General features: G+C 42.3%; 1 protein-coding gene and 1 long non-coding RNA gene across 7 annotated transcripts in view; one reads left to right on the top strand and one right to left on the bottom strand.

Moving 5' to 3' along the window:
* Positions 1–372: 372 nt before the first annotated feature.
* The window catches only part of DOCK8 (dedicator of cytokinesis 8), a 245,598-nt gene continuing 218,634 nt past the window's right edge, over positions 373–27,336 (bottom strand). For 3 of the 5 annotated variants that reach the window (XM_033237173.1, XM_033237171.1, XM_033237172.1), the window contains 9 exons: positions 26,622–26,765; positions 24,589–24,720; positions 23,997–24,131; positions 22,120–22,209; positions 19,407–19,643; positions 15,902–16,045; positions 13,778–13,884; positions 1,940–2,110; positions 373–1,479 (listed from right to left, as the gene is read on the bottom strand). In XM_033237173.1, the coding sequence (XP_033093064.1) occupies positions 1,419–1,479; positions 1,940–2,110; positions 13,778–13,884; positions 15,902–16,045; positions 19,407–19,643; positions 22,120–22,209; positions 23,997–24,131; positions 24,589–24,720; positions 26,622–26,765 (1,221 nt within the window). In that variant the 3' untranslated portion in view covers positions 373–1,418. The remainder of the gene's footprint in view (positions 1,480–1,939; positions 2,111–13,777; positions 13,885–15,901; positions 16,046–19,406; positions 19,644–22,119; positions 22,210–23,996; positions 24,132–24,588; positions 24,721–26,621; positions 26,766–27,336) is intronic. The other 2 variants (XM_033237174.1, XM_033237170.1) reach the window with 1 other exon arrangement.
* Positions 6,160–11,399, top strand: LOC117098514. 2 transcript variants are annotated; one of them, XR_004443440.1, is made up of 3 exons: positions 6,160–6,249; positions 9,298–9,428; positions 11,308–11,399. It is a non-coding gene; the product is annotated as an uncharacterized LOC117098514 (long non-coding RNA). The 2 variants fall into 2 exon arrangements; XR_004443439.1 differs by lacking the exon at positions 6,160–6,249 and adding an exon at positions 7,795–7,887.

Below are 27,336 nucleotides of genomic sequence, written 5' to 3'. Positions count from 1 at the left end.
TTAAAATATGTCATGTGTACTCATTTTAAAAAGCAGTTAGGTGTATAATATACTTTAAAAAGAGTTCTTCCCCAAATACCTAAAAAATAAAAAGTTTAGCACTTAAACTGGTGAATTTTAATTATTATTTTTTAAGTCCTCTTTCAGTCTATAAATTCATGCATACCTGATGGTATAAACAAAAAGTTCTGAAGTATCCGAACTAAATCATCGTTCATGACTATCAGGGTTAAACATTGCAGAAGAGGTGCCACCTTAGATACTGTTATTTGATGGAGGCCAGGATGATGCATCTGTCTTCTCTCTGAAGTGCTTTACAAAACATTATGAGTTGTCAGCAAAACAAAACACAAAACATGAGTTGCAAAGGGAAACATTTAGCTTGCAATTCTTATTACATCTTTATTATCAGTCAAGGTCATCAGTCATATTAAAAATATATAATTTAATTCTCAAATAATGTCTTTGTTCCTCTTTTTCCTAAAGTACATTTTCAAAAGAAGTCAAAGTTGAATATATTTTGTAGCTAATATACATATGCTGACAGAGAGCACAATGTACTAAAATGAAAACAGAGATATTATTGCTTTATAAAAAGAAACTTGGTTCCAGAGAGGAGAAAAATAGATAGTATGCAACAGTGACATAAGAAAAAAATAAAAGCATTATTGGAGAATTGTTTCCATTTAAGTGAAAGCAGTATCTGTGATTTTTGGCTGACTGCTCCAAGTACCGTGTATCTCCTACATCAGTGCTTTGAATGTATTCCTCTATAAATGCATGTTAAATTAACTTAACGTAATAGTAATAATAAAACAAAAATAACTATACAACAATTAGTCCACCATTACCAAAAGGGTAACAAGTTCACAAATAATCTACTCCCAAATTTCCAACCATGATGATTTTTAGAATTGTAGTAAGACTTCCCTTTGCAGATTTATTGAAAATGTTTCGTACTCCTACAACTTCACCTTCCCTTCCTATAAAGAGTGAAGTTCAGTTTGAATCGATTGGTGGATAATTTTTCCATTTTTCCTCAGGCATTTTGAGTTACTCCAATAAATTCAAATATGAGCCAGAGGAAATCATCTCTCAGATGGGCAGTGATTGGCCAGTCAGCAGGAGAAGCTGCTTATGCCTCGTTTGGTACATTGTGAAAAAACACACTTTAATAAATACGCAGTCATGCCTGAGTACCCATTCTCCATCCCGCCACCCCCCAGTATGGCAAAAATCTGGTCAGAGTCCATTTGGGTATAATTCCATGGTTCTTCGGAGCCCAAAGCTTCCAGAGTGCTGGCTGATCAGGGAGTATACAGTTGGTCCTGGGTGGCAAATGTCCCATTTTTTAAGTACCAGCGAGTCCTGCTGCAGAGTTGCAGGACCACAGTCTCCACGAATGAAGATGGATTTTCTTAGCTGCCCTGTGACAACTGGGTTTCACATTTCCTGAAACTAGATCTGTGGAAGGAGTCCCTGAAATTAAGAAAAGAGAGGGAAGAGAGGGAAAGAGAGCATACAGAAGCAAGAAAGATCAATTAGCCTTTTAGAAAGGGTTGGGGGTGGATTACCCGGTAGAAATGGACATCAGTCATGGAGAACTCAGCAAATAATAAGTGAAAGGTCTGGACCCCTTCACACTCAAACATACAAACCAACCAACCAAACAGAAAAACCAACACAGGCCATCCTTCAGCCCTGGGAATACCCGGGCACAAGATCAACACCAAGGTGTCTGGGAGAGATCAAGGAGCAAGGATGGGGAGGATGGAGGCAGAATGAATCACGCTCTGGTAGCCTTTCTGATTGCAGGACCCTCTTCTACCCTTTGGAGGTTCTGCAGCTCCCCAAGTGCAGCAGAGCATGCCCCAAGGTGTTGGGTCCCATGTGCTGCCCTTTATCCCCCAGGAAGAGGCCTCCTCTGCCCTGTTCTTACCTCTTTTGACTCTCAATTCTGAATATTGGCTTGTACAGTTCTGGAATTTTCCGCTCGATCATTGGCCTGAGGTTCTCTTTTAGCTTGCTATAGTTCTTTTTGAGTTCCTGCTGATATTCCCTCTGGTCTGCCGTGATGAGACGCTTGTTTTTCTCTACGGCTTCACCACATCTGAGATGAAAATATCAGTGTGGGAGAAATAAATGACTTCAAAGTGCTTAGAAATCTGAGAACAATGAAACTACTTATGATTTTTTGAATAACTTTAAGAGCGTTTTCAATCTGGGTGACATACCGGGGTTACCTGTGGAGCTTTTCAAAATGCAGATTTCTGGGATTTATCTCAGACTTAATGAATCACAACTGCTGAGGGGTAGCACCCAGAAATCTCTGTGTGTATGTGTGTGTGTGTGTGTGTGTGTTTTTACCTTATTTTATTATTTTTTGAGACGGGGCTCACTCTATCACCCAGGCTGGAATGCAGTGGTGTGATCATGGCTCATGGCAAACTTCGACCTCCTGGGCTCCAGTGATCCTTCCACTTCAGCCTCCTGGGTAGCTGGGACTACAAGTGTGGTCCATTGCTTCTGGCCCAGAAATGTCTAATTTTGAAAAGTTGCCCAGGGGATACTGAAGCCAACCTAGCCAGAACTGAGAACCTCTGACTTGCTATGTGCCAGAAGAAGTTTCAAGAAGTTTTACCTGCATTATCTGTTTAATTTTCCCAACAACCCTAAAAAGTCAGCATTTATCTCTATTTTGTTCCTGAAACTCAGAAATGTTAGGATGTTTGCCTTAGATAACACTGTGAGGAAGTGATGGATCTAAGAGTCAAACTCAAGACACTGCAGAATGGAAGCTGTTACACTTACAAAATCTCACTGTGATTTACAGCAACATGGCAGATAGAGCAGATGGCATTCAGCCCCCTCCTGCCACACACATATGGAAGTGCTAGGAAAGCACAACAAAAACTTGTTGAAAGAGAAAGGGGAATACCAGGTGCCAGAAAGAAAGAGAAAAATCAAAGCTAGAGTGATTGCAGGAGCAGGTGGCAAGGCAGCTGTCAGTAGGACTGTCCATTAAGATTTTAGGACTGCATATAGGTCTATGTGTGGGGGGCAAGGGGTTTCAAAGCTCACACAAGATTAGTGATCTGGCCTTGGCCAGGGCAAAGGGAGATTCTGGATATGCCACCTGCATATCGTCCAGAGCCTTGAAAAGCTACCCCGTCTATGAAAGGGAGTTTAGAAAAATGCTGCAAGCTATCCAGAGAGGCAGAATGAAAGCTGCTATCAGCTTAGGGCCATTCATGGGAAAGAAAGTCATTTTGAGAAATGGAAATTCTAGGCTTGCACCACACGTGGTATAAGTTACAAATGTACATTCCTTGACTGTATGTGCTTCAAAGTAAGAAAATAAAAGCCAGTCCAAGATTATTGAAATTGCTACAGCTCAGACAAACCAACATAAAGTTGCTCTGGAGGAACACATTCTCCATCAGGGCATATGGGCCACTCCCGCCAAAGATGAGCTCACAATAAAAAATTATAAACCATATGAGGAAACCAACCACCAAAAGGGAAAACTATGCATCAAACAAAAGAATTAGTCCAATAAGAATTAGAGATAATAAAACAATGTAAAAAACCAAAGTTAATATAGAGAGGTAATAAAATGTATAAAATCCTAAGTAACCATGTAACTAGAAAAAAAAGAAGAAAATAAATAAAAGGTACACAATCCATGATAAAAACAAATAAACAGGGAATATGAAAAAAGAGACCAGGAAAAGTTCAGAAAAGGACCAAACAGAACTTCTAGAAAAAAGAAAAATGCAGTCACTAGGCTGGGTGTGACGCCTCATGCCTGTAATCCTAGCACTTTGGGAAGCTAAGGTGGGTGGATTGCCTGAGCTCACAAGTTAATGACCAGACTGGGCAATATGGCAAAACCCCATCTCTACAAAACATATAAAAATTAGCTGAGTGTGGTGGCAGGTGCCTGTAGTCCCAGCTACTTGGGAGGCTGAAGTGGGAGGATGGCTTGAGCCTGGGAGGTGGATGTTGCAGTGAGCCAAGATCATGCCACTGCACTCCAGCCTGGGTGACAGAACCAGACCTTGTCTCACCAAAAATAAATAAATAAATAATAAATAAATAAAAAATAAAAATAAAAAACACTGTTGCTAAAAGAGAAAAACCTCAATGGAAAGGTTAAAGGTTAAATAATAGACTAGACATAACTGGAGAATTAAATGTATGACAGATCCAAGAAAATCACCAATGAGATTTAAAAAATAAAATATATGAAAAAATTGGTTAAGAGACATACAGATATAAGGCAGATCCAACACACATCTAATAGAATCTCCAAGGGAATGGAAAATGAGAGGGAGGCAATATTTAAAGAGATAACAGCTGGTAATTTTCTTTTCTTTTTTTTTTTTTTTTGAGATGGAGTCTCACTCTGTCACCCAGGCTGGAGTGCAGTGGCGCGATCTCGGCTCACTACAAGCTCCGCCTCCCGGGTTCATGCCATTCTCCTGCCTCAGCCTCCCAAGTAGCTGGGACTACAGGTGTCCACTACCACACCCGGCTAATTTTTTGTATTTTTAGTGGAGATGGGGTTTCACTGTGTTAGCCAGGATGGTCTCAATCTCCTGACCTTCTGATCCGCCCGCCTTGGCCTCCCAAAATGCTGGGATTACAGGCGTGAGCCACCACCCCCAGCTGATAATTTTACAGAGTTGAAGAGAGATATAAATCCTCTAATGAACAACAACAGATCTATATCCAGCCTTGTCATGGCAAAACTGCAGAGCATTAAAACAAAGAGAAAATCTTTAGAACTCATCATGGTTATCTGGCTTGTGGACTGTTAAACCTGGTGTTTTCCCTGTCTCCTACATAGTATGGTACACACCAAATAAGAAAATCATGTTATTTAAACATGATAAAGTCTTGTCTTTTGTTTTATACTCTTCTACCCAAGGGAACTTACAAATCAAAAAACCTTAAAGGGATAGAATAATGACTGTATGTTTCCTAACATGCAATAATTAGTAATAATTATATTATCCTTCAAATGAATAAGATTTGGGTGATCAATATGGCTTACATTATTTTCCTAATAGTAGTACTAGATTTGGGCTACGTTATGGAGATACCCAGACATTGTTATCAAATCCTCTTAACACTGAACACATTTTCAGGATGATAGTCAAAGAGGAAGAGGATGGCATGTGGCAAGGAAAAGCTACCTGGCTAGGCAAAAATAAACCTACGACCACAGCTTCATCATGGAATTAGCCTGCTATAGAAGAAGGACTTGATTTAACTCACACAGAATCCAAAAGAACTCCCTTAACTGGATTTTCACCTATCTTTTAAGTTTGACATTAATTGAAGCAAATTATAGGATACCTAAGGTTACGAATTAAAGGTTTTAGGGAAGAAATAGAAGGGAAGGTATATGGCCTTTGAATCCTGAGAAATCTATATCACCCCTTATTATTATCTTTTTATTGCTTGTTAACTAACAGTTACAAGTACCACCATGTGTAAAATAAAATCAGTTTCAGGATGACTTCAAGGCCCAAGTTTATAACATTGGCAGACTACAGGAGGTGGGATGAGGCCTGCCAAAGCTAACAGCTAATTTGGGGAAGTCAACTCTGACAACTTTGGTAGAATTAACTAAACTCTCCTTAATCTTTGCAGAAGTAGTAGTAGTTAGCTAACACATACTGATTGCTTACCATGTGCCCTTGACTGAGTTAAATCCTTTATATGCAGACAGAACTGGGGTTGAAACCAGCTGCTACTCATTAGCAGGATGACTTAACCATAAAAATCTTCAATTTTCTCATCTGGAAAATGGGGATAATAAGCTCATATAATCTCCTAGGGTTGCTGGGAGAATTAAATGAGAAGCTGTGATACTAAGGCAGACTGGTGCTTCTGGAGTATGGCAGATTGTATGTTCTAAAAATGGCCACAAGAATAACATGCTCTCCTAGAACCTTGCCCATACCCCCATCAAGATGTGGGTGGTTCTTTGTGACAGCCACAATGAACAGGATGTGGTGGAGGTGGTACTGTGTGACTGGCTAATAAAAGATAATATGGCCTCTGTTTCTCTCTCTGTGTACTGCAGGAATTCTGAACCATCCTGTGACAAGTCTAGTTACCCTAAAGCTGTCATGCAGAAGAGACCATGTGGAAAGAAGGAGAGTTAGAGAGAGGAGGAGCCCCTGCTGTTTGAGTATTCTCAGCCCAGACACCAGACATCAGTGAGGAAGCATTCAGGTAATTCAAGTCCTAGCCACTGGCTAAGTGCAACTGAGTGAGAGACTTCAAGCAAAAACCACCTAGCTGAGCCCACTCAACCCCAAGTTATAGCACAACCATTCTCATGGTCACAATACAGCTGCTAGAGCCCCAGCCATCATGACCACATCCTAGGCAAGTATCAGGAGTAGAAATGAGGAAAGCAAAAATTATTACGTACTACAATAATAATTAAATTTTGTTTTAAGCCACTAAATTTTGAGGTAGTTTGTTACATAGCAATTAATAAATGTGGTGTTTTATAAAGACAAATATATTAATAGCTGGAGTAAAAAAATTAGATTTTATGTAGTAATATTACTTTGTCTTTAAACTTTTATAATGCGTAAAATTATTTTATATACTTTTTCTATATTTCTTCCTTTCAGTCATTTGGGTTATATTCTCTAGTTTATTTGACTAAAATTGAAATAATTTCTACTATGTTAATTTAAATCCCTAAGCTAAAGAGGGCCATGTGCTAAATATCCCTCCTAGAGAATAGCCATATCTCTTGGAAAATGTACACAAGATCATAAAATGACACTGCAAACAACTTTTAAAAAATGGTCTTTTCTGTAACATTCTCATTAGGTCCACAAACATCTGTGCTGCTCTCACTCAGTGATACAACCATTCCAGACTTCCCTCACATCCTCTAATTCTCCCTTTGTTGGTAAATTCACTGAATTCAAGTATTTTCTTAGAACAAATACGCCTAGGGTTTTCTAGTAGTCAAAATCCTACAGAAACCAGACTGATAGGGATTAGAAAGGGCAAGAAGTTGCACCTCCAGAAAAGGATTCCTGGCTTTTAATGACAGTAACATTTTGGGGCCTCCATGTATAGAGTTAAGGTCTCCTACAGAGAGAGTAGTCATGCAGCCCTTACCCTCTCTGCATCTCTTGGTGCCCCCTCTTTTTTTAGAGAGAGGATCTCGTTCTGTCATGCAGGGTGGAATGCAGTGGCATGATCTCAGCTCACTGCAACCTCTGCCTCCTGGGCTCAAGTGATCCTCTCACCTCAGCCTCCTGAGCAGTTGGAACTACAGGCACGCCACTACACCCAGCTAATTTTTTTGTATTTTTGTAAAGACGAGGTTTTGCCATGTTGCCCAGGCTGGTCTTGAACTCATGAACTCAAGTGATCCACCCATCTCAGCCTCCCAAAGTGCTGGGATTACAGGCGTAGCCACTGTACCCAGTCTTGGCCCCCGTTTTTCAGCACAGCCCACACATTGGTTCCTCAATGTGTCAGAAAAAAATTTGTTAGTTGTTTTCTCAATATCCATTCTTTCTTCTCTAGCAGAACTCCAGGCAGTGTGGCCACCTGAAAACTTACATTTCCTAGCCTCCCATGCAGGTAGGGATAGCTGATAATATAGGTGAAGTCACTGGGAAAGGGGCATATCGTTTTGCTCTTTCCTCATTTCTACTCCTGACACTTGCCTAGATGTGGTCACAATGACTGGAGCCCTGGCAACCATATCATGACCATGAGAATGGGTGCACTATAACCAGGATGGCATGACAAAGAAAAGGAAAAGAACCAGGGTCTCTGATGACTTGATGAGGCCACTACACAGCTCTACATTGACTACCTCCAATCTTATTTAATGTGAGAGAAAAATACATTTCTTATTTAAGCTACTCTTACTTCCGTTACTAGCAACTGAATATAGTCACTAGAGGGAACAGCTCAGCATGGCAATTAAGAGGATGGACTCTGGAGTCAGAGTGCTCAACTCTGAATCCCGCTTTGCTACTTACTGGCTTTGCAACTTTAAACAAGCTATTTAACCTCTCCATGTCATAGTTTCTTCATCTGTGATATAAGAGTGGTAAGAGCCTATGCCATAAATTAATGTATAAATTAAATTAGTTGATACTTATCAAATGTTCAGAACAGTCCCTGCAAATAGCTAAAGCCAAAGTACATGGTGGTGGTATTATGCCTGACAGATTCAGTTTAAGTAAATTAACTATCTGGGCTTATCGATCTATCGAATATGAGAATGATAAACTATTAGAGATGCTGTATTCTAGTCTCTTTATTTCATAGCTGATGAAACTAACATGCAAAGAGGCAAAGTGCCCTGTCCAGTCACATGGCTGTGGGATAGCACAGTTGGATATAAACCCAGAATCCTGCTGCTCCCAGGCCAATGTCTCATCGGCATCACTGTGTCTTATGATTCAAACTTTATAAAGACAGACAAATCATGGATAGACAATCTCTGTATTTAAGTCAGATTAATTCTCTATTTCCCACTCAAATCCATCAGTTCCCTATTTGCCCCAGTGAATAATGTTACACTTAATATGTACGAAGTCTTATTCTAAGTTTCACGTATTAACTGATTTTATTCTGACATTAACTACAAGGGGGATAGTTACAATTATTATTCCCATTTTACATCTAGGGAAACCTAGGGTAGGTAACTTACTCAAGGTCACATATCTAGTTAAGGCAGAATGGAATCTGAACTCAGGCAATCTGGCTTGAGTGCCCATATTCCCAACCCCAATGCCACATATACAGCCTAGGAAAGCCATTTCCCCATTTCCAGCTATAAGCCAGGCATATGACCTTGGTCTCAAGTTAAAAACTACTGCTTCTGTTTCCACCTACACTCTACACATTTGGTTGCCCTTTGGCTACTCGGACAAATTCCTTCTCCTTCCTCTTCATAGACCCCAACTCCAGTTTAAAAACACCACCACTCAACAGCCCATTCTCTGAGCCTATGACCACATATATGCTGCAGAACCCTTTCAGGGCACACCTGAAGCTACTTCTCTTAAAGGCAAGATATAACTGGTGCCAATGAGTACACTATCTTTTATTTAAATTAAAAACAAATTTAACGTCACTTAGTCTTTATAGGAATGAGAAAGTCCAGATAAGTATAAAGGAGAAAATGTAAAAACCTAAATGGTCGGGGGTTTGGGGGAGCAGAAGAGGAAGATAGAACATTGTATCTCTCTGTCTTGGCTTCTGAACCTGAGACGTTTTTTATGATTGCAGGAAAAGACAGAAGCAGATTGAGGTCCCAGCTTGGTAACAGTCTGAAGAGTTGCAGGACTGGCTGGATGAGTGCTGGCTGCAGCAAGTCAGGCTGCCAGGATTCCTTATGGCTGTTTCTGCTTCCACTACAGGTGAGTCAGAAAGGTTGCTGCCCAGTGGTGGCACTAGACACAGTGGGCCTGGCATGCAAACATTTCTGCTATTAGCTCTCAGCAACAGAAGGCTCATTTATGGTCACCTTGGAAATCTGGGCTTATCGATCTATAGTCCAAGTCTACTGAGAAGCTGGAGCTTACCAAAGGGGAAACCTGAGAGCTGTTCAAGCCCCAAACATTTTCCACTTCTGCGTCACCTCTGCTGTCTGTTAGCAGAGTGGAGGAGAAAATATACCCATGCAAACAACGTGAAAAAATAGTTACTCTATTCTTTAAAAGCTGTAACTTCCAGATTGGACTTGAGAAGCAATTAAGCCACAGAGGCACCTCATCTACTACCTGTATTCAGGGTACGATTTACATACCGTAACATTCACCCATTTTACATGTAGAGTTTGATGAGTTTTAGTAAATTTACACAGCTGTGTAGCCATCAGCACACTCTCACCCATGCCTTCTGATCTCTGTGGAATAAAGTGGAGGGTAGGCCAACTGCTGCATTTGCACACAGAGATGAATTATGAGCAGCAGTACTGTTCTGCCTGCAGCCTTGTCCCACCAGTTTTGGGACTTCATCCTTTCACGTATGCAGCACAGTGCCTGGCACAAAGTAGGAGCTCAATAATTGCCAAATGAATGGATGAACTGACATCTATAGTTGGTTCCAAGTGCAGCAGTTTGAACATGTTTGCTTTTTTGAAGGGAGGAAGCAGAAGACAAAAGAGGTAAATGATGATAAAGATGGCCTAAGAAATTAAGCCCTTAGGGAAGGAAGGAGAGGTAACAGGGAGAAAATGTGAAAGGGAGGAAATTAAGCAATCTTTGCAGGCTCTCCACTCAAAGTTTGGTCCAGTTGTAGCAGCAGCAGCATCACCTGGGGACTGTTAGAAATGCAGTGCTTCAGGACCCACCCCAGACCTCCTGAATCAAAATCCGCATTTTTGTTTTTCTTTTTTTGAGACAGGGTCTTGCTCTGTTACCCAGGCTGGAGTGCAGTGGCACAATCATGGCTCACTGCAGCCTTGACCTCCTTGGGCTCAAGCTATCCTCCCACCTCAGCCTCTCAAGTAGCTGGGACTACAGGCACACACCACTACCATGCCTGGCTACATTTTTCTATTTTTTTAAAGAGATGGAGTTTCGTCATGTTGCCCAGGCTGGTCCTGAACTCCTGGGCTCAAATAATCCTCCCACCTCAGCCTCCCAAAGTGCTGGGACTAGAGACGGAGCCACTGCATCAGGCCAAAATCCGCATGTTGACAAATCCTCAGGTGATTTATAAGAACAGTGAAGTTTGGGAAGCACTGACAGTCTGCTGGCATTCCTAGAACAACGCAGCAGCCCAGCCAGCGGGGAGAAAGGTGGGACTGGTTCCCATGTGGAATCACCATTAAAAGGGCAGGAGAACAACATTGAAAGTGGTGAATTTGATTTTGAAAATCCAACATTTCTGCAGGCCATGTGGGGAGAATGGTAGCATCGTTATTGAAACTCTAATGCATGACTTTGTAAAAGGACCAATCCTAGGAGAGTCCATTTACTCTTGTATCTCTTGCCTGGGATTAGTTTTACTGGGCTCTGTTTCTTTTGGGAGTAACTTTTCCTGGGGCTGGGAGCTAATGAGAAACACATGTTTAGTAGGGATTTTGTAAGTACATTTTACCTAGGTGGAGTCATGGAAAGGATCGTACCCATGAGATACTAGATTGCAAGATTTATAACTAGTAGAAAAAATTGAGGCAAACTTAAGTAAATGAAAATCACTCTCTTGACAAGTTTTCTTATGCATTTAAATTCTATTCATAGCCTCATTTACTGATATTATCGTGTTTCCAATCTTTCCTCCTTGTCCTAGCATGCTCATGAGAACACGCTGCTCCAGGTGGACTTAGAGGAGTCCGCTGCATCAGAGGCATTCCTGACAGAGTCTCGTGGTCCTGCTGTTTCACTCACTGGTACCCAGTCCTCCTCATCCCCGGGGATAGGTTCCAAGACCCTCAGGGGATGCCTGAAACAGCGAATGGTACCGAACCCTGCATATATTATGTTTTTTTCCTATACATACATACTTATGATAAAGCTTAATTTACAAATTAGATACAGTAAGAGATTAACAACAATTATAGCAATATACTGAAATAAAAGTTATGTGAATGTGGTCTCTCTCTCTCTCAGAATATCTTATTGTAAGTAATACTTTCAAACCATGGGTAACTAAAACAGCTGAAAATGAAACCTTGGATCAGGCAGGGTCACTGTTGTGGCTCCCTCTTCCCCACTAGTGCCTGTCTTCCACCTATATAGTTAAGACAAGATTTAAGTGGTGTTTTTCCATAATGCCTCCCACAAACGCTCCAGCCTGAAACTGATTTCTCTTTTCTGATCTCTATATTCCTGTAGGTAGTCATTCTTAAAGTTCTGTGCGTATGCTGCATTGTGTTATTCAGCCATGCAGAGCTATGTCCTGTCATCAAGAACAGAGGAACAAGTCAGATCTCTGTATTCCCATAACTAATATCATGCCTGGAATATAGTGAGTGCTCTTTAAACATTTCGTAGGTCCTTTTAGAGGTCCTGGGGCATTGTCAACTTTGGAAGCCTTCAACCATAATTAATCTTAAATAAAAATATATGAAAAAAATTTAAAAAGCCCCCAATCTCTGAGCCCAGGAGTTCAAGACCAGTCTAGATGGCATAGTGAGACCCTGTCTCCACAAAAAATAAAAAATTGGGCTGGTATGGTGGTTTATGCCTGTAATCCCAGCACTTTGGGAGACTAAGGCAGGTGGATCATTTAAGGTCAGGAGTTCAAGACCAGCCTGGCCAACATGGTGAAACCCCATTTCTACTAAAAATACAAAGATTAGCCAGGTGTGGTAGCTCACGTCTGTAGTCCCAGCTACTTGGGAAGCTCAGGGAGGAGAATCTCTTGAGCCTGGGAAGTGGTGGTTACAGTGAGCCGAGATTATGCCACTGCACTCTAGCCTGGGTGACAGAGTGAGACCCTGTCTCAAAATAAAATAAAATAATAAAATAATTCCTCAAATAATTTTCTAGCCTTTTAAAAGATATGTATTATGTACTGAAAAAAAAAATCTACCTTTTTTTTTTGTCAGAATTGTTGTCAAATACAGGAAACAATTCAAATATCAAAACATTAATCAAGATAATCTGCATGTTCACACACATGCACAAATACAAACACACAAGGCCACACACACATCCTATTACCAAGTGGCTGTGATTCACTGACGGGCACAGTGCGTCTCACGTATATGTAGCAAAGTTTGGACCTCTCACAAAAGCCTGCGAAGGAGGTATCTCTAACCTCACAAATGCTAGCATTTTGATGAGTTTTCATTGAATTTAGCAAATTTTAACCGTTAGTCTCCTCTATCCCCATCTGCCAAGTGAAGATATTCCTATACTTAATATTCTTCTCTAAGGTTTTGAATAAAAAGAAATATTGGTACACATTTTTCTGAAGTCCTTTTCTCGTATAGGAGAAATGCCATCATATCCTTCATAGTCATTTTTTTAGGGCCATTGGAGACCCAATATATCTGTCTGTATTGCAATAAATTACAAGACTTCGACCAAAGACCCAGCTCCTAACTGACTGCTTTTGAAGCCAGCTCCATTGCAGAATTTAGGAAGAGAGATGAGACTCGTCTGACATGCAGAACTGTCACAGGATAATACCTTTGAAAAGCCTGGTTTTAGAACCTGCCTCTCTCAATTTGAGGCAGCGTCTATTTTTACTAAAAATAAGATATAAGACTTGTAACACTACAAAGACTGCCAATGCAAAGAACCTCTGGGACTCTAGTGCATCAGTGGAATATTAGCACATTGATGGACATGTGGACTATTTGGATTCAGAAGACCTGGTCTGAGCTCAGCTCTGCTGCCGACTGTCTGTGTGACCTTAAGTAAAATCCTCTCCTCTCTCTGAACCTCCAATTCCTCTTTTGTAAAATGAGAAAGATGATGATACTTGTTTTACAACAAGTGATGGTGAGGCACACGGGATGCCAGCCACAAAAGCGTTTTATAGTTTACATGTTAGTTACTCATTAGTAGTTCAAGTAGTGTTGCTCTGTTGCAGTGGTCCTCAAACTTCAGTGTGCATCAGGATCACCTGGAGGGCTTGTTAAAATGCACATTGCTGAGCCACACCTCCAGAGATTCCAATTCAGCAGATCTGGAGGTGCCTGAGACTTTATCTTTCTAGCAAGTTCTCAGGTGATGCTGAAGCTGCTGGTCTGAGACTGCACTTTGAGAACCACTGCTCTACTGAAATTCCCAGCCGTTTTCCTTCTTACCTCATGATGAATTCCTTAAAGCATAACCTCAACTTGTTGTGATGTCGATAGAGTTTTGGATCAGCAGGAATTTCAGCCAAGAACACTTGGGCTACTTCCAGTGGTCCCTGGTGGAAAAAAAAAAAAAAAAATATATATATATATATATATATATACACATACACACACACACATATATATATATATGAAGGAAATTAAATTGCTTGAGAGAAAATATTGGAGTGACTTCTTAGTTTGAACATTTTCTTTTGTAGTTGGTTTGAAATAAACAAAAAAGAATCAAGGAAGGTCTTGGACATCTCAGGAAACTTTGATTCCTTAGGAGGAGTCTGAAATTTTAGAAGAATACTCAGAAGTATAAATGTATTTTCTCTGTGTGTTTTTTGTTTTTGTTTTTGTTTTTTAGACAGGGTCTCGCTCTGTCACCCAGGCTGGAGAGCAGTGGCATGATCTCTGCTCACTGCAGTCTCCTCTTCCCAGGCTCAAGTGATTCTCCCACGTCAGCCTCCCAAGTAGCTGGGACTACAGGTGTGTGCCACTATACCTATTTTTGTATTTTTTGTAGTGGTGGGATTTTGCCACGTTGCCCAGGCTGGTCTTGAACTCCTGGCCTCAAGTGATCCACCCACCTCAGCCTCCCAAATTGCTGTGTACAGACGTGCTGTGTACAGATGTGCACCACCGTACACAGCCCAAATTTATTTTCTTTTTTATTGTTGTTGATGTTTTTATTGTTGTTGTTGATGTTTTTGAGACAGAGTCTTACTCTGTCACCCAGGCTGGAGCGCAGTGGCATAATCTCAACTCACTGCAACCTCAACCTCCCAGGTTCAAGCGATTCTCCTGCCTCAGCCTCCCAAGTAATGGGACTACAAGCGCCCGCCACCACACTGGCTAATTTTTGTATTTTTAGTAGAGATGGGGTTTCACCATGTTGGCCAGGCTGGTCTCAAACTCCTGACCTCAAGTGATCCACCCACCTCAGCCACCTATAGTGCTGGGATTATATACATGAGCCACCAAGCCTGGCCCCAAATATTATTTTATTAATCAAATACTACTAATAATAGATTTTCATTCATATATAAATGTAATACAACTACATCAAATGGTATGTGCTTTGAGTTGCTTTTCTAAAAATCAGGATTGCCTTGATCTATTCATTTTTGTTCACTTGTCTAGTTGCCCTTGTGGCAAACATCATTTTGCATAACTGCTGGGTTGAGTCAGAGATATCCATAGTATACAGATAGACCATGGTTGTGGGCTTGGAAAGTCTTCCATTTTATCAAAGCGTTGGCACTTACAAAGGCAACAGTTTCCTCATTTTTTTCCTGATCTTGGGAATGTAACAGGCATTTCTCTGTTTCTGCTCCCTTGATGTCAAGTACGCTCAGAATTTTTGTGGGGAAATCCAATTATGCTGAATGAGAAAAGACTCATGATGCTCACTGAATATCTGAGTGTGGAAGTGTGGACAAGAACAGATCTAGAATTGAATTAAGGAGGCCCACTGGACAGAGGTATTAGGCTGGTAACTCCCTCCATTTGAGACTGGATGAGCACCATGCTGAACTTGGGAGTCAGGTTCTAATAAGTCTGAGAAGAAGAGCTAGTCTTGTCTGAAGTGGCCTAAGAAGTCAGGTTCCAGGTCATTCCTTGTTGTCAAGGTCCTTGGCATGCTGGGTTCATCTGCTGACTGACCCAAGAGTTGGATGTTCTAGATCCTTTTCCCTCTATCCTATAGGCATTTGTAGGTGAGTCTCAAGCCCTGCAATGACTCTGCATGTATTGGTCATGACTAAGCATTCTTCAACAGGACTCCAGATTGGCATCATATTGTCAGGTCTGGCCCCGAAGTGGAGACTCCTCTGAGAAAATGGCACTCCTTAAAACCTGGGCCACTCATCTCTAGGATTTTTTACCTGGGGTTGTTACATGAAAGGGAAGAGGCCTCCTAAAAGCCTTCTAAACCTCACAAGTGTTCAGGCTAAGTGTAGGAACATCTCTGTGTTTGTCTATGGATCAAAGTCCTCATCAACCCCAAGGAAGGAGGGTGCAGAAGTATAATGACAACCCAAATAATAAGAACCAGAGGAACTACCACCCTCTGGTTTTGCTTACCTGATTTACAGTAGCTCCCACAGAGCCTTGCAGCACCATCTGAAGCATCTTTGGATCAGGGGGCTCCTGGTTAATGGCAACCGCTAACTGCAGTGTCTTCTTCTTCATGTCTTCAATGGCAACTTCAATCGGTGTCAAAACAAACTGAACATGAGACGTAAACATAGGGAAGTCACTGTCTGGTCCCATAAGCTATGGACAAGCCTGGAGCTATGATAGAAAGGCCACCTAGATTTGAAGAGGCAGCTAGAGAAAGACTTTCAGAGTAATTTAAAATACTCTTAACAGGTTAAAAAGAAAGATGGGCCTAACATTTCTTGATTTCTTATGTTCCAGGAACTTTAGATACATTTATCATTTACTCCTTTCAACAACCTCTTTATACTCTCCATTTTACAGTCAAAAGGAGATTTGTAAGGTTAAGTTCCACAAATGCCACAGGTAGTAAGGGAGAATGTCATAATTCGATCACAAGTATGTCTATATTCAAAGTCTATGTTTTTTCTCCGCTGTCAGGTTGCCTTTCATATTATTGAGCAAGTTATTCAACTTATTTTATTTATTTATTTATTTATTTCTGAGACAGAGTTTCAGTCTTGTTGTCCAGGCTGGCATGATCTCGGCTCACTGCAACCTCTGCCTCCCGGGTTCAAGCGATTCTCCTGCCTCAGCCTCCCGAGTAGCTGGGATTACAGGCATGCACCACCACACCCAGATAGTTTTGTATTTTTAGTAGAGACAGAGTTTCTCCATGTTGGTCAGGCTGGTCTCAAACTCCCAACCTTAGGCAATCCGCCCGCCTCGGCCTCCCAAAGTGCTGAGATTACAGGCACGAGCCACCGCGCACAGCCTCATGTTACTCAACTTACAATGCAGAAAGCTATATTAGAAGCACAGCACTCAAGATTTTCTCCCCCGTCATAACACAAGCTTTTGGTATCACCTGTGCCTTCTCCAACTCACCCTGAGGGTGAATTTCCAGTAAATGGAATTCTCTTAAGGGTCAATCAATCAATTTGCTAAGTTCTGCTGGTTTGGGGTAGAGTCTTTTCTGAATGTTATAGGTTGAATTGTGTTCTCCCAAAATGTATATGTTGAAGTCCTAACCTTCAGTACCTCAGAATGTGACCTTATTTGGAGATAGGGTCTTTATAGAGGCAATCAAGTTAAAATGAGGCCAGCAGGGTAAGCCCTAGTCCAATATGACTGGTGTCCTTACGAGAAGAGGAAATCTGGACACAAACACAGAGGGAACATGATGTGAAGAGACACAGGGAGAAGAGGGCTGTCCACAGGGCAGGGAGACAGGCCTGGAACAGACCCTTTCCTCACAGCCTTCAGAAGGCACCAACACTGCTGGCACCTTGATTTCAAACTTCTAGCCTCTAGAATTGTGCAGACAGTAAGTTTCAGTTGTTTAAGCCACCCAGTCTATGGTACTGTGTTCTATAGCCCTAGCAAATGGCTGAGAACTGTTGTTCAGGTTGTTGGGGAACTATGGATGGCCAAGAGAACTTCAGGCTGGTGCAGTGGCTCACACTTGTAATCCCAGCACCTTGGGAGGCTGAGGCAGGAGGATCGTTTGAGGCCAGGAGTTTGAGACCAGCCTGGGGAACAAAGTTGAGACCCCTGTCTCTAGGAGGTCGAGGCTGCAGTGAGCCATGTTCATGCTACTGCATTCTAGGGCAACAAAGGGAGATCCTATCTCAAAAATGAAAAGGAGGCCAGGCGCGGTGGCTCAAGCCTGTAATCCCAGCACTTTGGGAGGCCGAGACGGGCGGATCACGAGGTCAGGAGATCGAGACCATCCTGGCTAACACGGTGAAACCCCGTCTCTACTAAAAAATACAAAAAAACTAGCCGGGCGAGGTAGCGGGCGCCTGTAGTCCCAGCTACTCGGAGGCTGAGGCAGGAGAATGGCGTAAACCCGGAGGCGGAGCTTGCAGTGAGCTGAGATCCGGCCACTGCACTCCAGCCTGGGCGACAGAGTGAGACTCCGTCTCAAAAAAAAAAAAAAAAAAAATGAAAAGGAGAGAAAGAGAGAGACAGAGAGAGAGAGAGGTAGAGAGAGATAGAGAAAAAAAGAACGAAAGGAAGAAAGGAAGGAAAGGAAAGGAAGGCGAGAATGAAGAAAAGGTTTTGAAATGCTTTTGGGCACCATGAGTTTACATCTGTGTTATGCCTAGAATGTCTCAGTGTTCAAAAGTCCAAAGCAAGAAGTATAGGAAGTACAGCAGATGGCTTCTAAACCCACCTCCTCTTGACTGAGTCACTGCTTCAGGCTTTCAAACCCACACCCTGATGTGGTTACCTGGCTGAACACTACCTGGTAGACAACTCTCCAATTAGCTCAGCTATTTCTGCTTCTGCCTGACGAGGTGTATATTCACCACAATTCATCTGTGTTTGTTCACCAACTTGATTATGCCTGTTATACTTGTTATTTTAATGACCCAATCTAATTAGATAATGGAGAAACTGGTGAACTATGGGTGTGGAAGGAAAAAGAGTTGTTTCTATGGAAACCAAGCCAAGTGCTTGGACAAGACATTATGAAAGTGAGTTGCTACAAAAATTCCTGTCATATTAGGTGTGCACAAGACCACTGTCAAAGTCTAGGGGAGAAAAAAAATCATAAAAATCCAGAAGGCTTCTGCTCTCAAATTGTTTAACAAGGATCTTTAAGCTCTCACTCTGCTTACACAAAGCAAAACTGAAAATCACGGACAAAGCACTATGGGTGTGGTTTATAAAAAAAAAGGCTGAAGTGTGATCAGCAAACCCATAGTCAGGGAGAAGTCTGTGGCCCTGCATAAAAAGGATGACAAATAAATGTATATGTATGCGTTTATGGTGTATAGAATTTTGAACAATTCTGTGGTTTGAGAGACCTTCTTGACCAGTCCTCTTACTAATAAAATGAGTATAGTCTTGTATTGCACTTAGAGGTCTTTCCTGCTAATGTATAGGTGAAGAAACTGAAGATACGTAGCTTGTTTAAAATCACAGGAGGAAGGTGGGACTAGAAGCTAGTCAGTGAACTTGTCTGCCTCACGTGGCCCTTTTCCACAGCACACCACCAACTCACTGGGGCTGCCCACGTGCAGGTCCTGTCTCCAATAATTAACAGCACAACTATGCTTGAATCACCTCTAAGCTTGTAAATACAGAAAAATTTTATATAAAATATTTAAAATGTAAATATATATGTTGTACAAGTTTATAATTGAAATATATATTAAATATTATAATTAAATATATAAACATACTAAAGATAGAACTTAAAAATCTTAAATATTTAATATACAATAGTGCTATAAAATATGTAGCTGCCTAAATGGGATTTTCTGGCACCATGAGAGTGAAAGGACAACCATATAATCATATTTCAAGTGCATCCCTCCTTGTTTTCAGTCCAGTCCACTGTGAAGGAGGTTTGTGTGTCCTCCTGGGAGGCCACCCAGGCCCACTCATCCAGTGGTGGCCACTCCCTTGGGCGCATTACCTCCTCCTTCTGGATGACGCTGATCCTGGTCTTGATGTAGGGGAAGGCATGCATAGTGGTCAAGACTGTGTTCCTTCTGTACTGCTCATGCAGCTCTCCCCGAGGCCGCCCCTCCAGGGTGAACGGGGTGGTGTACATGAACCTCCGGAGGTTGAAATTCTTCTCAAAGTATGTGACCCTGTCTTTCATCTCATACTCATCAAAGTAGGGCTCCACAAAAGTGATCTGTATGTAGGCCTGAGGGGAGAAAGGCAGGGAGGGAGAAGATGAGCTATTCTGCAAACAGCCATCCCTGACGCAATGAAGGGGCATGCTGGAACACGGCGTGCCAGCACCGCCCTGCCAGGTGCAGAAAAGCTGCAGATGCAGGGGAGAATGTGGCCAGAAGTTCCTCCTCTCCACCCCCAAGGAGAGAAGGGGCTGCAAGGAGGGAGAGGGGACTGTGCCTGTGGGGAGAGTCAGGGCCACTGGCCACACCTTCCTAGCAGAGCAAACTGGTCCACAGTGGAAGCCTTGGTATGAGAGTTTGCAAACTGCTATTCAAAAGAGACAAACTACTGCAACATGGACTAGCAATGGGCACGGGAAGTATTTTGGAGCAGTAGATCTATTCTATATCTTGGTTATCAAGGTAGTTACATGTGTTTGTCCAAACTCATAAAACTAAACACCTAAACTGAATTTTACTGCCTAGACCTCATTTAAACACACACTCACATCACCTCCACCCTCAAACACAGAGCGAATAAGTACTCATTAAAGAAGACAACCTCTTAGAAAAAAAAAGTGACCATGAGTCCAGATGCTGGGACACTCACCCACTGAAGGGGATGGGTGGGGTCACTGACTTCAGACTGTAAATCACTATTTAGTACAATGAAATCTGGTTGTAATTCTGGGCTCAGACTCTCATTCCAAATGCTCACAACCTACCCTGGGAATTTTAAAAGAGGGGAAAAGGGCACCTTGGCTCAGGGAGGTCACGTCTTACACAGCTTGTGCTATGTACAGATCACTGTGGGCACACGGCCAACTCCATCTCCCAGACATGTATGTCTGAAGACTAAACTCTTACCACAGTCGCTGCTTTCAAGCCTAGGCCTGGGAATGTGTCTTAAGTGAGAACGTGTTCTGAAAAATGTAGAAAAACAAACTCTTTAATTTGGCCAATTCTTCCCCTCTTCCATAATCTTCCTCATATCCTGGAAGATGGAACTGGGAGTTTGGACCTTTCATTTTATAGGTTTGCTAGATGGCGAATGGTCCTCTGTCCCAGGGCCCTTAATGATACCTCGCACTTACATTATTTCCAGTAACTTACAAAGCTCATTCATGGTCATGTCTGCCTGTGAGTTGGACTGAGTGGGCAGCATCAGCCTGCAGTATAATAAAGAATATGTCTGGTCTTTGTCTCCATTTCCTAGCACAGAGCTTCAGAAACACTTGGAATTTCCTCAGTGATGGGTGTCTTTGTGATGCTAATGAGGTGACTCATGCTGGGCCCCTGGACAGCTTCAGGATGCCAAGTGGTCACCAAAAAGACCAATTCTGTGATTACAGGGTAGGAACTGGATGACCTCTGGAGACAGGAGAGGGGCTGGAGATTGTGTTCAATTTGCCTACATAATGAAACCCCAACAAAATCTCTGGACACTGATACTTGGTGGAGCTTCCTGGTTGGAGAACACACCGATGAGCCAGGAAGCCATAAATAGAGGGACAAAAGAGATGTTCACCCTTTATCATAAAACTCTGATCGTAACCAGAGTACTTTTTGGAATTCTGTGAGTCATTGCAGTGAATTATTTAATCTAAGAGGTGTCATAGAAACTCCCAAATTATTATTATTATTATCATCATCATCATTATTTTGTTTTGTTTTCTCCTATTTTCAAGCTAACAGGTTAGAGAAACTTCCAAATTTGTAGCTGCCTGATCAGAAGTGCGGGTGGCCTGGGGGTCCTGCTTGAAGCTGGCATCTGAAGTCAGGGCGGTCTTGAGGAGGACTGAGCCTTTAACCTGTGGGAGCTGATGCTACCTCAAAGTGTTAGCATCAGAACTGTACACCCAGTTTGGGGTGAAATGGAACATGCCCTCTTGTGAAACTGAGGAAACCCAAACTCAAGGCCTTTTTACCATTCCCCCAACAGCACAGGGATCCTGTAGTTGGCTGGAAGGAATACTTGCAGCCTCAAGAGGGAAGCCAATAAATGTTGTCACCGGGAAATTCCCATCTTTTTCACATGTTTGAAATGGACAGTTTAAACGCTTTATAAAAAGGCAGTAAAGAGCCGTGCTGAAGAGTAGGGGCTTAGAAGCAGCAGACCCCAAGTCTGAGTACTGGCTCTGCCACTTGCATGACCTTGAAAGGTACTTGACTCTTCTATGTCTCAGTTTTCTCATCTCTAAAATAGGGACAACAAAACCTACTTCCAAGGGTTGTTGTAGGACGAAATAAAACGAAACATGTAGAGGGCCTAATGCAGTTCCAGATATACAGTTGGTGCTTAATAAATGGTAGCTCCTATTATGATTCTTGCCTTGACTATGTTTTCTTTAGGATCTGACCAATTAGTAGTTGAACTCTAGACAAAAAGGTTTGCTGCATGTAAGTGACTTGGAGAGTCCAGATAGATGAGATCATTATGTATTCTTGGGTAGAGAATGAAGGGATTTAGGGCGTGACGGTTATTTTTTGTAAAATTTTTAATACCTTGTTAGGATCCAACTTGGTTTTGTCCACAGGAGTGGAGTCTTTAATCACTTCCACAAATTCTGCACCAAAACATTGACCATAAAATGCCTAGGTAAGAAGAACCAATAGTTTATAAAGCTTATTTTAACGTCATGCAACTCTTTGTCTTCTTGGAAGTGAAGTAAGTTTGGAACAAGGGCACGGTAGAATGATGCTCACTGATTATTGAGAGTCCCTCTGAGCTAATGAGCAAAGTTCAGCATTTCCTAAGACAAAAATAAAAATAGCACTGTCAACTGGTATATGCTTCCCTATAAGATGTATGCTTGGCCTCTAATTCAGCTAACATCAGTATATTTGCTGAGGTATCTCCTGGGGTATCACACTCTTTACTTCTCGCCTTCTCTACCCTGACTTAGAGGTCACCAGGCTTCCCATATTGTGGCAAATCACAGTGCACAAGAAGATAAAATATATACCTCTAATTATAAGTAGGGGAAACAATATAGGGAACCAAGTGGTCTGGGGTCAATTGCTCACTCTTTTTCTCATGTGCTAAACAGTTTTGGAGGAACTCACCCAGCCACTCTGGGCAATGGCTTCTTTGAGTCAAGTAAGGATAAACCTTCTTGTCTTTTTTAGCATGGATGGAGAGTGTAAGAAGTCATCAGGCAACACAAATGTTTTAAGTTTCACACTCATAGGAGGGCACAAATTCAAAGCAATGAAACCCAAGGAGTGAATCTTAGGTTAATTGGGAGCAATTCAAAGGACCCCAGTCCTGCTTGGTAATTGCAGGCTCTTTGTAAACAAATTCCTGTTCATCCAAATCCCCAAATGTGCTTGAGAAGGTTTTTTCGGGGAGGCACCTTTGACTGAGTTCTTAGTGTTTGGCCCTTACAACCTGTGTTTCCTTTGTCCTGACCTTTCTCTAGGCTGTTTCTCTTTTTCTCCATGCTTTCAGCTTTGCTTCTAACGACATGCTACACTTTTCCGTTATATTGTGGACCAAACGTCACTGGCAGGTTAGAGCTGGGCCGGCCACTGCCCATGGTATGGCTACTGCCGAGTAGCTCCATACCAGAAGGACCCCAGGTGCCATCCAGTGATACCTAAAGGATGGCCTCACCATTATCTAGGGGTGATTCAGTCATTTGGCTAGATTACTTCAAAGTCAAGATGATAAACTTCACGTTGAAAAACTCTATTACTCTCTTTTTTTTTTTTTTTTTTTTTTTTTTTTTTTGTTGAGACGGAGTCTCAACTCCGCTCTGTCGCCCAGGCTGGAGTGCAGTGGCTGGATCTCAGCTCACTGCAAGCTCCGCCTCCCGGGTTTACGCCATTCTCTCGCCTCAGCCTCCCGAGTAGCTGGGACTACAGGCGCCCGCCATCTCGCCCGGCTAATTTTTTGTATTTTTTTAGTAGAGACGGGGTTTCACCGTGTTAGCCAGGATGGTCTCGATCTCCTGACCTCGTGATCCGCCCGTCTCGGCCTCCCAAAGTGCTGGGATTACAGGCTTGAGCCACCGCGCCCGGCCAAAAAAAACTCTATTACTCTCTATCTACTAGTATAAACTACTAACATTTGGAAGGGGTGATAAGAAAGCACATGACCTCCATTGAATTTTGCACAGACTTGAAAATAAATATTCACCATATAAAATTACAAACTGTGAAAAGCATACACAGAGTTTTAGGGAAAAACTATCAAAATCTTACATCACCTCATGATCTCACCTAATACCTTTCTAGTTTGCCTTTTATAAATGCAAAGGGGAAAACTTTACGTAGAGATCAATGATGAATTCATAACTCTGTTTATTTTTGGTAATGACCCACTCTAACTTGTTTTTGTAAAGTGTACCAGGTCAAGCACACAGAATCACTTTTCTTACCTCTAGTCTATGTGAGATCTCAGGAAGCTTGGTAATTGCAGGCTCTTTGTAAACAAATTCTTGTTCATCCAAATCCCCAAATTTGGATCCAAAGAAACCAACTCGGAAGTAGGTTCCAAACATTCTCTTATGATCCTGAGGAACAAAATATAAAAAGCTCTCTACAGTTATGTCATTCTGAGGAGCCACTGAGTTGCAAAGCGCAGGGGTCTTTCATTGTGTTAACAAAGCATTTTCCTCCTGTGGCTGATGTAAATAGAAATTACTCCTTAAAAAAATTAATGCTTATGGAATAAACTTCAGAAATAACAACAAAAGAAATCCCAAGAAAGATTCCTGGGCCTTCTTTTAAGTAAACTTAAAAATTTCTTACATTTCCTGGTTATAAAATAATTTAAGCTGTATGTTTTCACATTTGGAATTTTGCTCCTCTGTTAGAGGAATTCCAGCCCTCTTCTGTTAGACAGGTGAGAGCAAAAGCAATGTGCTAAAGGTAAATCACTCCCTGGAGAGGAAGGATGGCTAAGCATCTGTAGGACAGGGCCATCTGCCACCAGGTAACAGGACCTGCCAGCCAGCCTCCCCCCGCTACCTTGTTCACAATGCTGTCGAAGGCCCTCTGCAGCTTGCTGTGAGTGAGTGTCAGCTTCCGGAATTCTCGATGCGCTTCTAGGATGGGGATGACCAGCTTGTAGACCTCGTTAACTGTCTCATATAAGCCTCCCTTGGAAAGAGGAGAAGAGCATCAGAGAGAATTGAATCCACTGGAAACGTAAGAAGAGCAACCAGAGGTCATTACCCAAACAATGTGCTGGAGAGTGAATTTATTGTTGTATCACAGTATTTTACAGGGCAAGAGGGGGGTATCTGAGCATTTTTGGGACAGTGGTAGCCTTCAAACTGAACTAGACATCTCACTAAGTAGTCCTGTATGGTGATAAGTAGGGAGAAGAGCTTTTGGGAAAAAAAAAAAAAAAGTACTGGCTGAGTGCAGTGGCTCATGCCTGTGATCCCAGCACTTTGGGAGGCTGAGGCAGGAGGATCACTTGAACCCAGAAGTTTAGATCATCCTAGACAACACAGGGAGACCCCATGTCTACAAAAAATTTTAAAATCAGCCAGGTGTGGTAGTATGCTCCTGTAGTCCCAGTTACTTGGGAGGCTGAGGTGGGAGGATGGCTTGAGCCCAGGAGGTTGGAGGTGTAGTGAGCCAAGACTGCACCACTGCACTCCAGCATGGGTGACAAGGCAAGACTCTGCCTCAAAAACGAAAACAAAAACAAAACAAAACAAAAACCAAAAACAGGAGAGAAGTTTGGTAGCAAGGACTAACAGCAATTCAGAAAGGCAGTTTTAGTATATTTAAATTTCATCAGAGGTCCTCCTCTAGCCAGATGCTAAATGTATGCCTCCAGAGAGTTAGGAGGATTCTAATTCATTTTCTTGAGTTTGAGGAAAAATGAGAGTATATTAGACATTTTCTGAATCCTGAAAAGGAAAGCAGGAATAGAGAGAAGATAGTTAAAACAGTAATTAAAATACATAAAATCGTAGACAGGAAACTTGGAAATAAAAACTGGAAAATAAGGATTAGTATAGTATAGATGAAAACAAAATTGAGTCAGCTAAATATAGTAAAGTATCGAATACTTTCTCGGCTTAAAATTTAAAGGAGGAAGGAGAGTATTAAAATGAAAACAGGTGGGCGTGGTGGCTCACACCTGTAGTTCCAGCACTTTGGGAGGCCAAGGTGGGCAGATCACTTGAGGCCAGGAGTTTGAGATCAGCCTGGCCAACAGGGTGAAATCCTGTCTCCACTAAAAATACAAAAAATTAGCTGGGTGTGGTGGTGCATGCCTGTAATCCCAGCTACTCAGGAGGCTGAGGCAGGAGAGTTGCTTGAACCCTGGAGGCAGAGGCTGCAGTCAGCTGTGATTGCACCACTGCACTACAGCCTGGGTGACACAGCGAGACTCTGTATCAAAAAGAAAAAAGAAAAGAGATAAGAGTGTTTCCTCTTTGCCCTGAATCTCAATGACTTCACCTCTCTATATATTTTTCTAGTATATATACTAGGATTATTTAGATCCAGATTAAGTTAACCAGACGAGTCTCAGTGGTCTCTGTGCCCACATTTCTGGAAGCTGGTCCTGGTCTGTGATGATCCTTCAGACTGTACAGTGGCTAGGAGGGAAGACACTGTGTATTCCTTCTCTCTCCTCTCAGTGGTTCCTCCCTATTTTTTTTTCTCTGAGAGGAAAAATGAGGGAGTGAAAACATGCCTCATCATTTATTGTGTAACGCTGGGCAAGCCATTTCACCTCTCTGTGGCTTAGTTCCACCCCTATTAAATGGAAATAATACTGTGAAACTGCTGCCCAGCCAATGAGCATGCAGTGAAGGCCAGACCAGCACTGTGATGAAAGGCTGTCTCAGCTCCCTTGGGGAGCTCATGCAATTTGCATACATCAAAGTCCTCCCCAGGCCCATCCCCTGCCCTGCACACCCTGGCATGTGTCCTCAGGAAGTGGGGCTGACTGGGCCATTAAGACCAGGTGTTCCCAGCACCCCAAGTCCAGCTGGAGTGTGGGAGGCCAGGCCCCGGGATGCCCTCTGGGTACTGACCGTGCTGAAGAGCTCTGCAGCCTGCTCCAGGAGGCCCACCAGGCCACTCTCGGTGAAGTACTGGCCTGCGCACACCCCATCCTCGTCAGGTGACAGGGTGTCATCAGAGACCACAGACTCCTCCAGCACATTGGAAGAAATATTCTGAAAGAGACCACAGTATAAGCCTAGAGAACAGGGCGACCAGACTATTAAGAGACCACAGGAACCCAGAATGGGGAAAGCAGGAAGCTGGTGTGCAGATCCTTACCAAGGCTGTGACTACACGAGGTCTGTAACTCTACCCCAAGAGTATCAGTCTGCCATTCATTTAGAAGGGGCACACTGAGCAACTGGTCTTCAAACCTCACGTTTTTCTTTTTAACCATTAGGGGATTCTGTATAAAGGACAATTGCCTCAATGTCACAACAGCTGAGTTACTTTAGTGAAACAACCCTAAGGGACACACGGCTGGTGTCTTGGTTTTCAAAAGGCAAAGGCCAATTAACACTAACTAGACTCCCTGTTTCACCAAGCGGACCTCTGACTTCCAGTGGTGTTTTTCTGAAGTATGTTTCTACTCTGGAGTTGACTTTCAGATAAATAGCCATGACATACGACAACAGCAAGCGAGGCTGTCTTCATTAGGGAAGTTTTCATGGCATTGCAGCAGTTACTGTGTGTGTGTGTGTGTGTGTGTCTTCCTGAACATTTAGTTTCCATGCATTTTTTCCT

Source organism: Trachypithecus francoisi, unplaced genomic scaffold, assembly GCF_009764315.1.
Source record: "Trachypithecus francoisi isolate TF-2019V2 unplaced genomic scaffold, Tfra_2.0 Lachesis_group16, whole genome shotgun sequence".
In the NCBI taxonomy this organism is placed as follows: Eukaryota; Metazoa; Chordata; class Mammalia; order Primates; family Cercopithecidae; genus Trachypithecus; species Trachypithecus francoisi.
The sequence above is the reverse complement of the archived record's forward strand: the minus strand, read 5'-3'. Positions and strand labels throughout refer to the sequence as shown.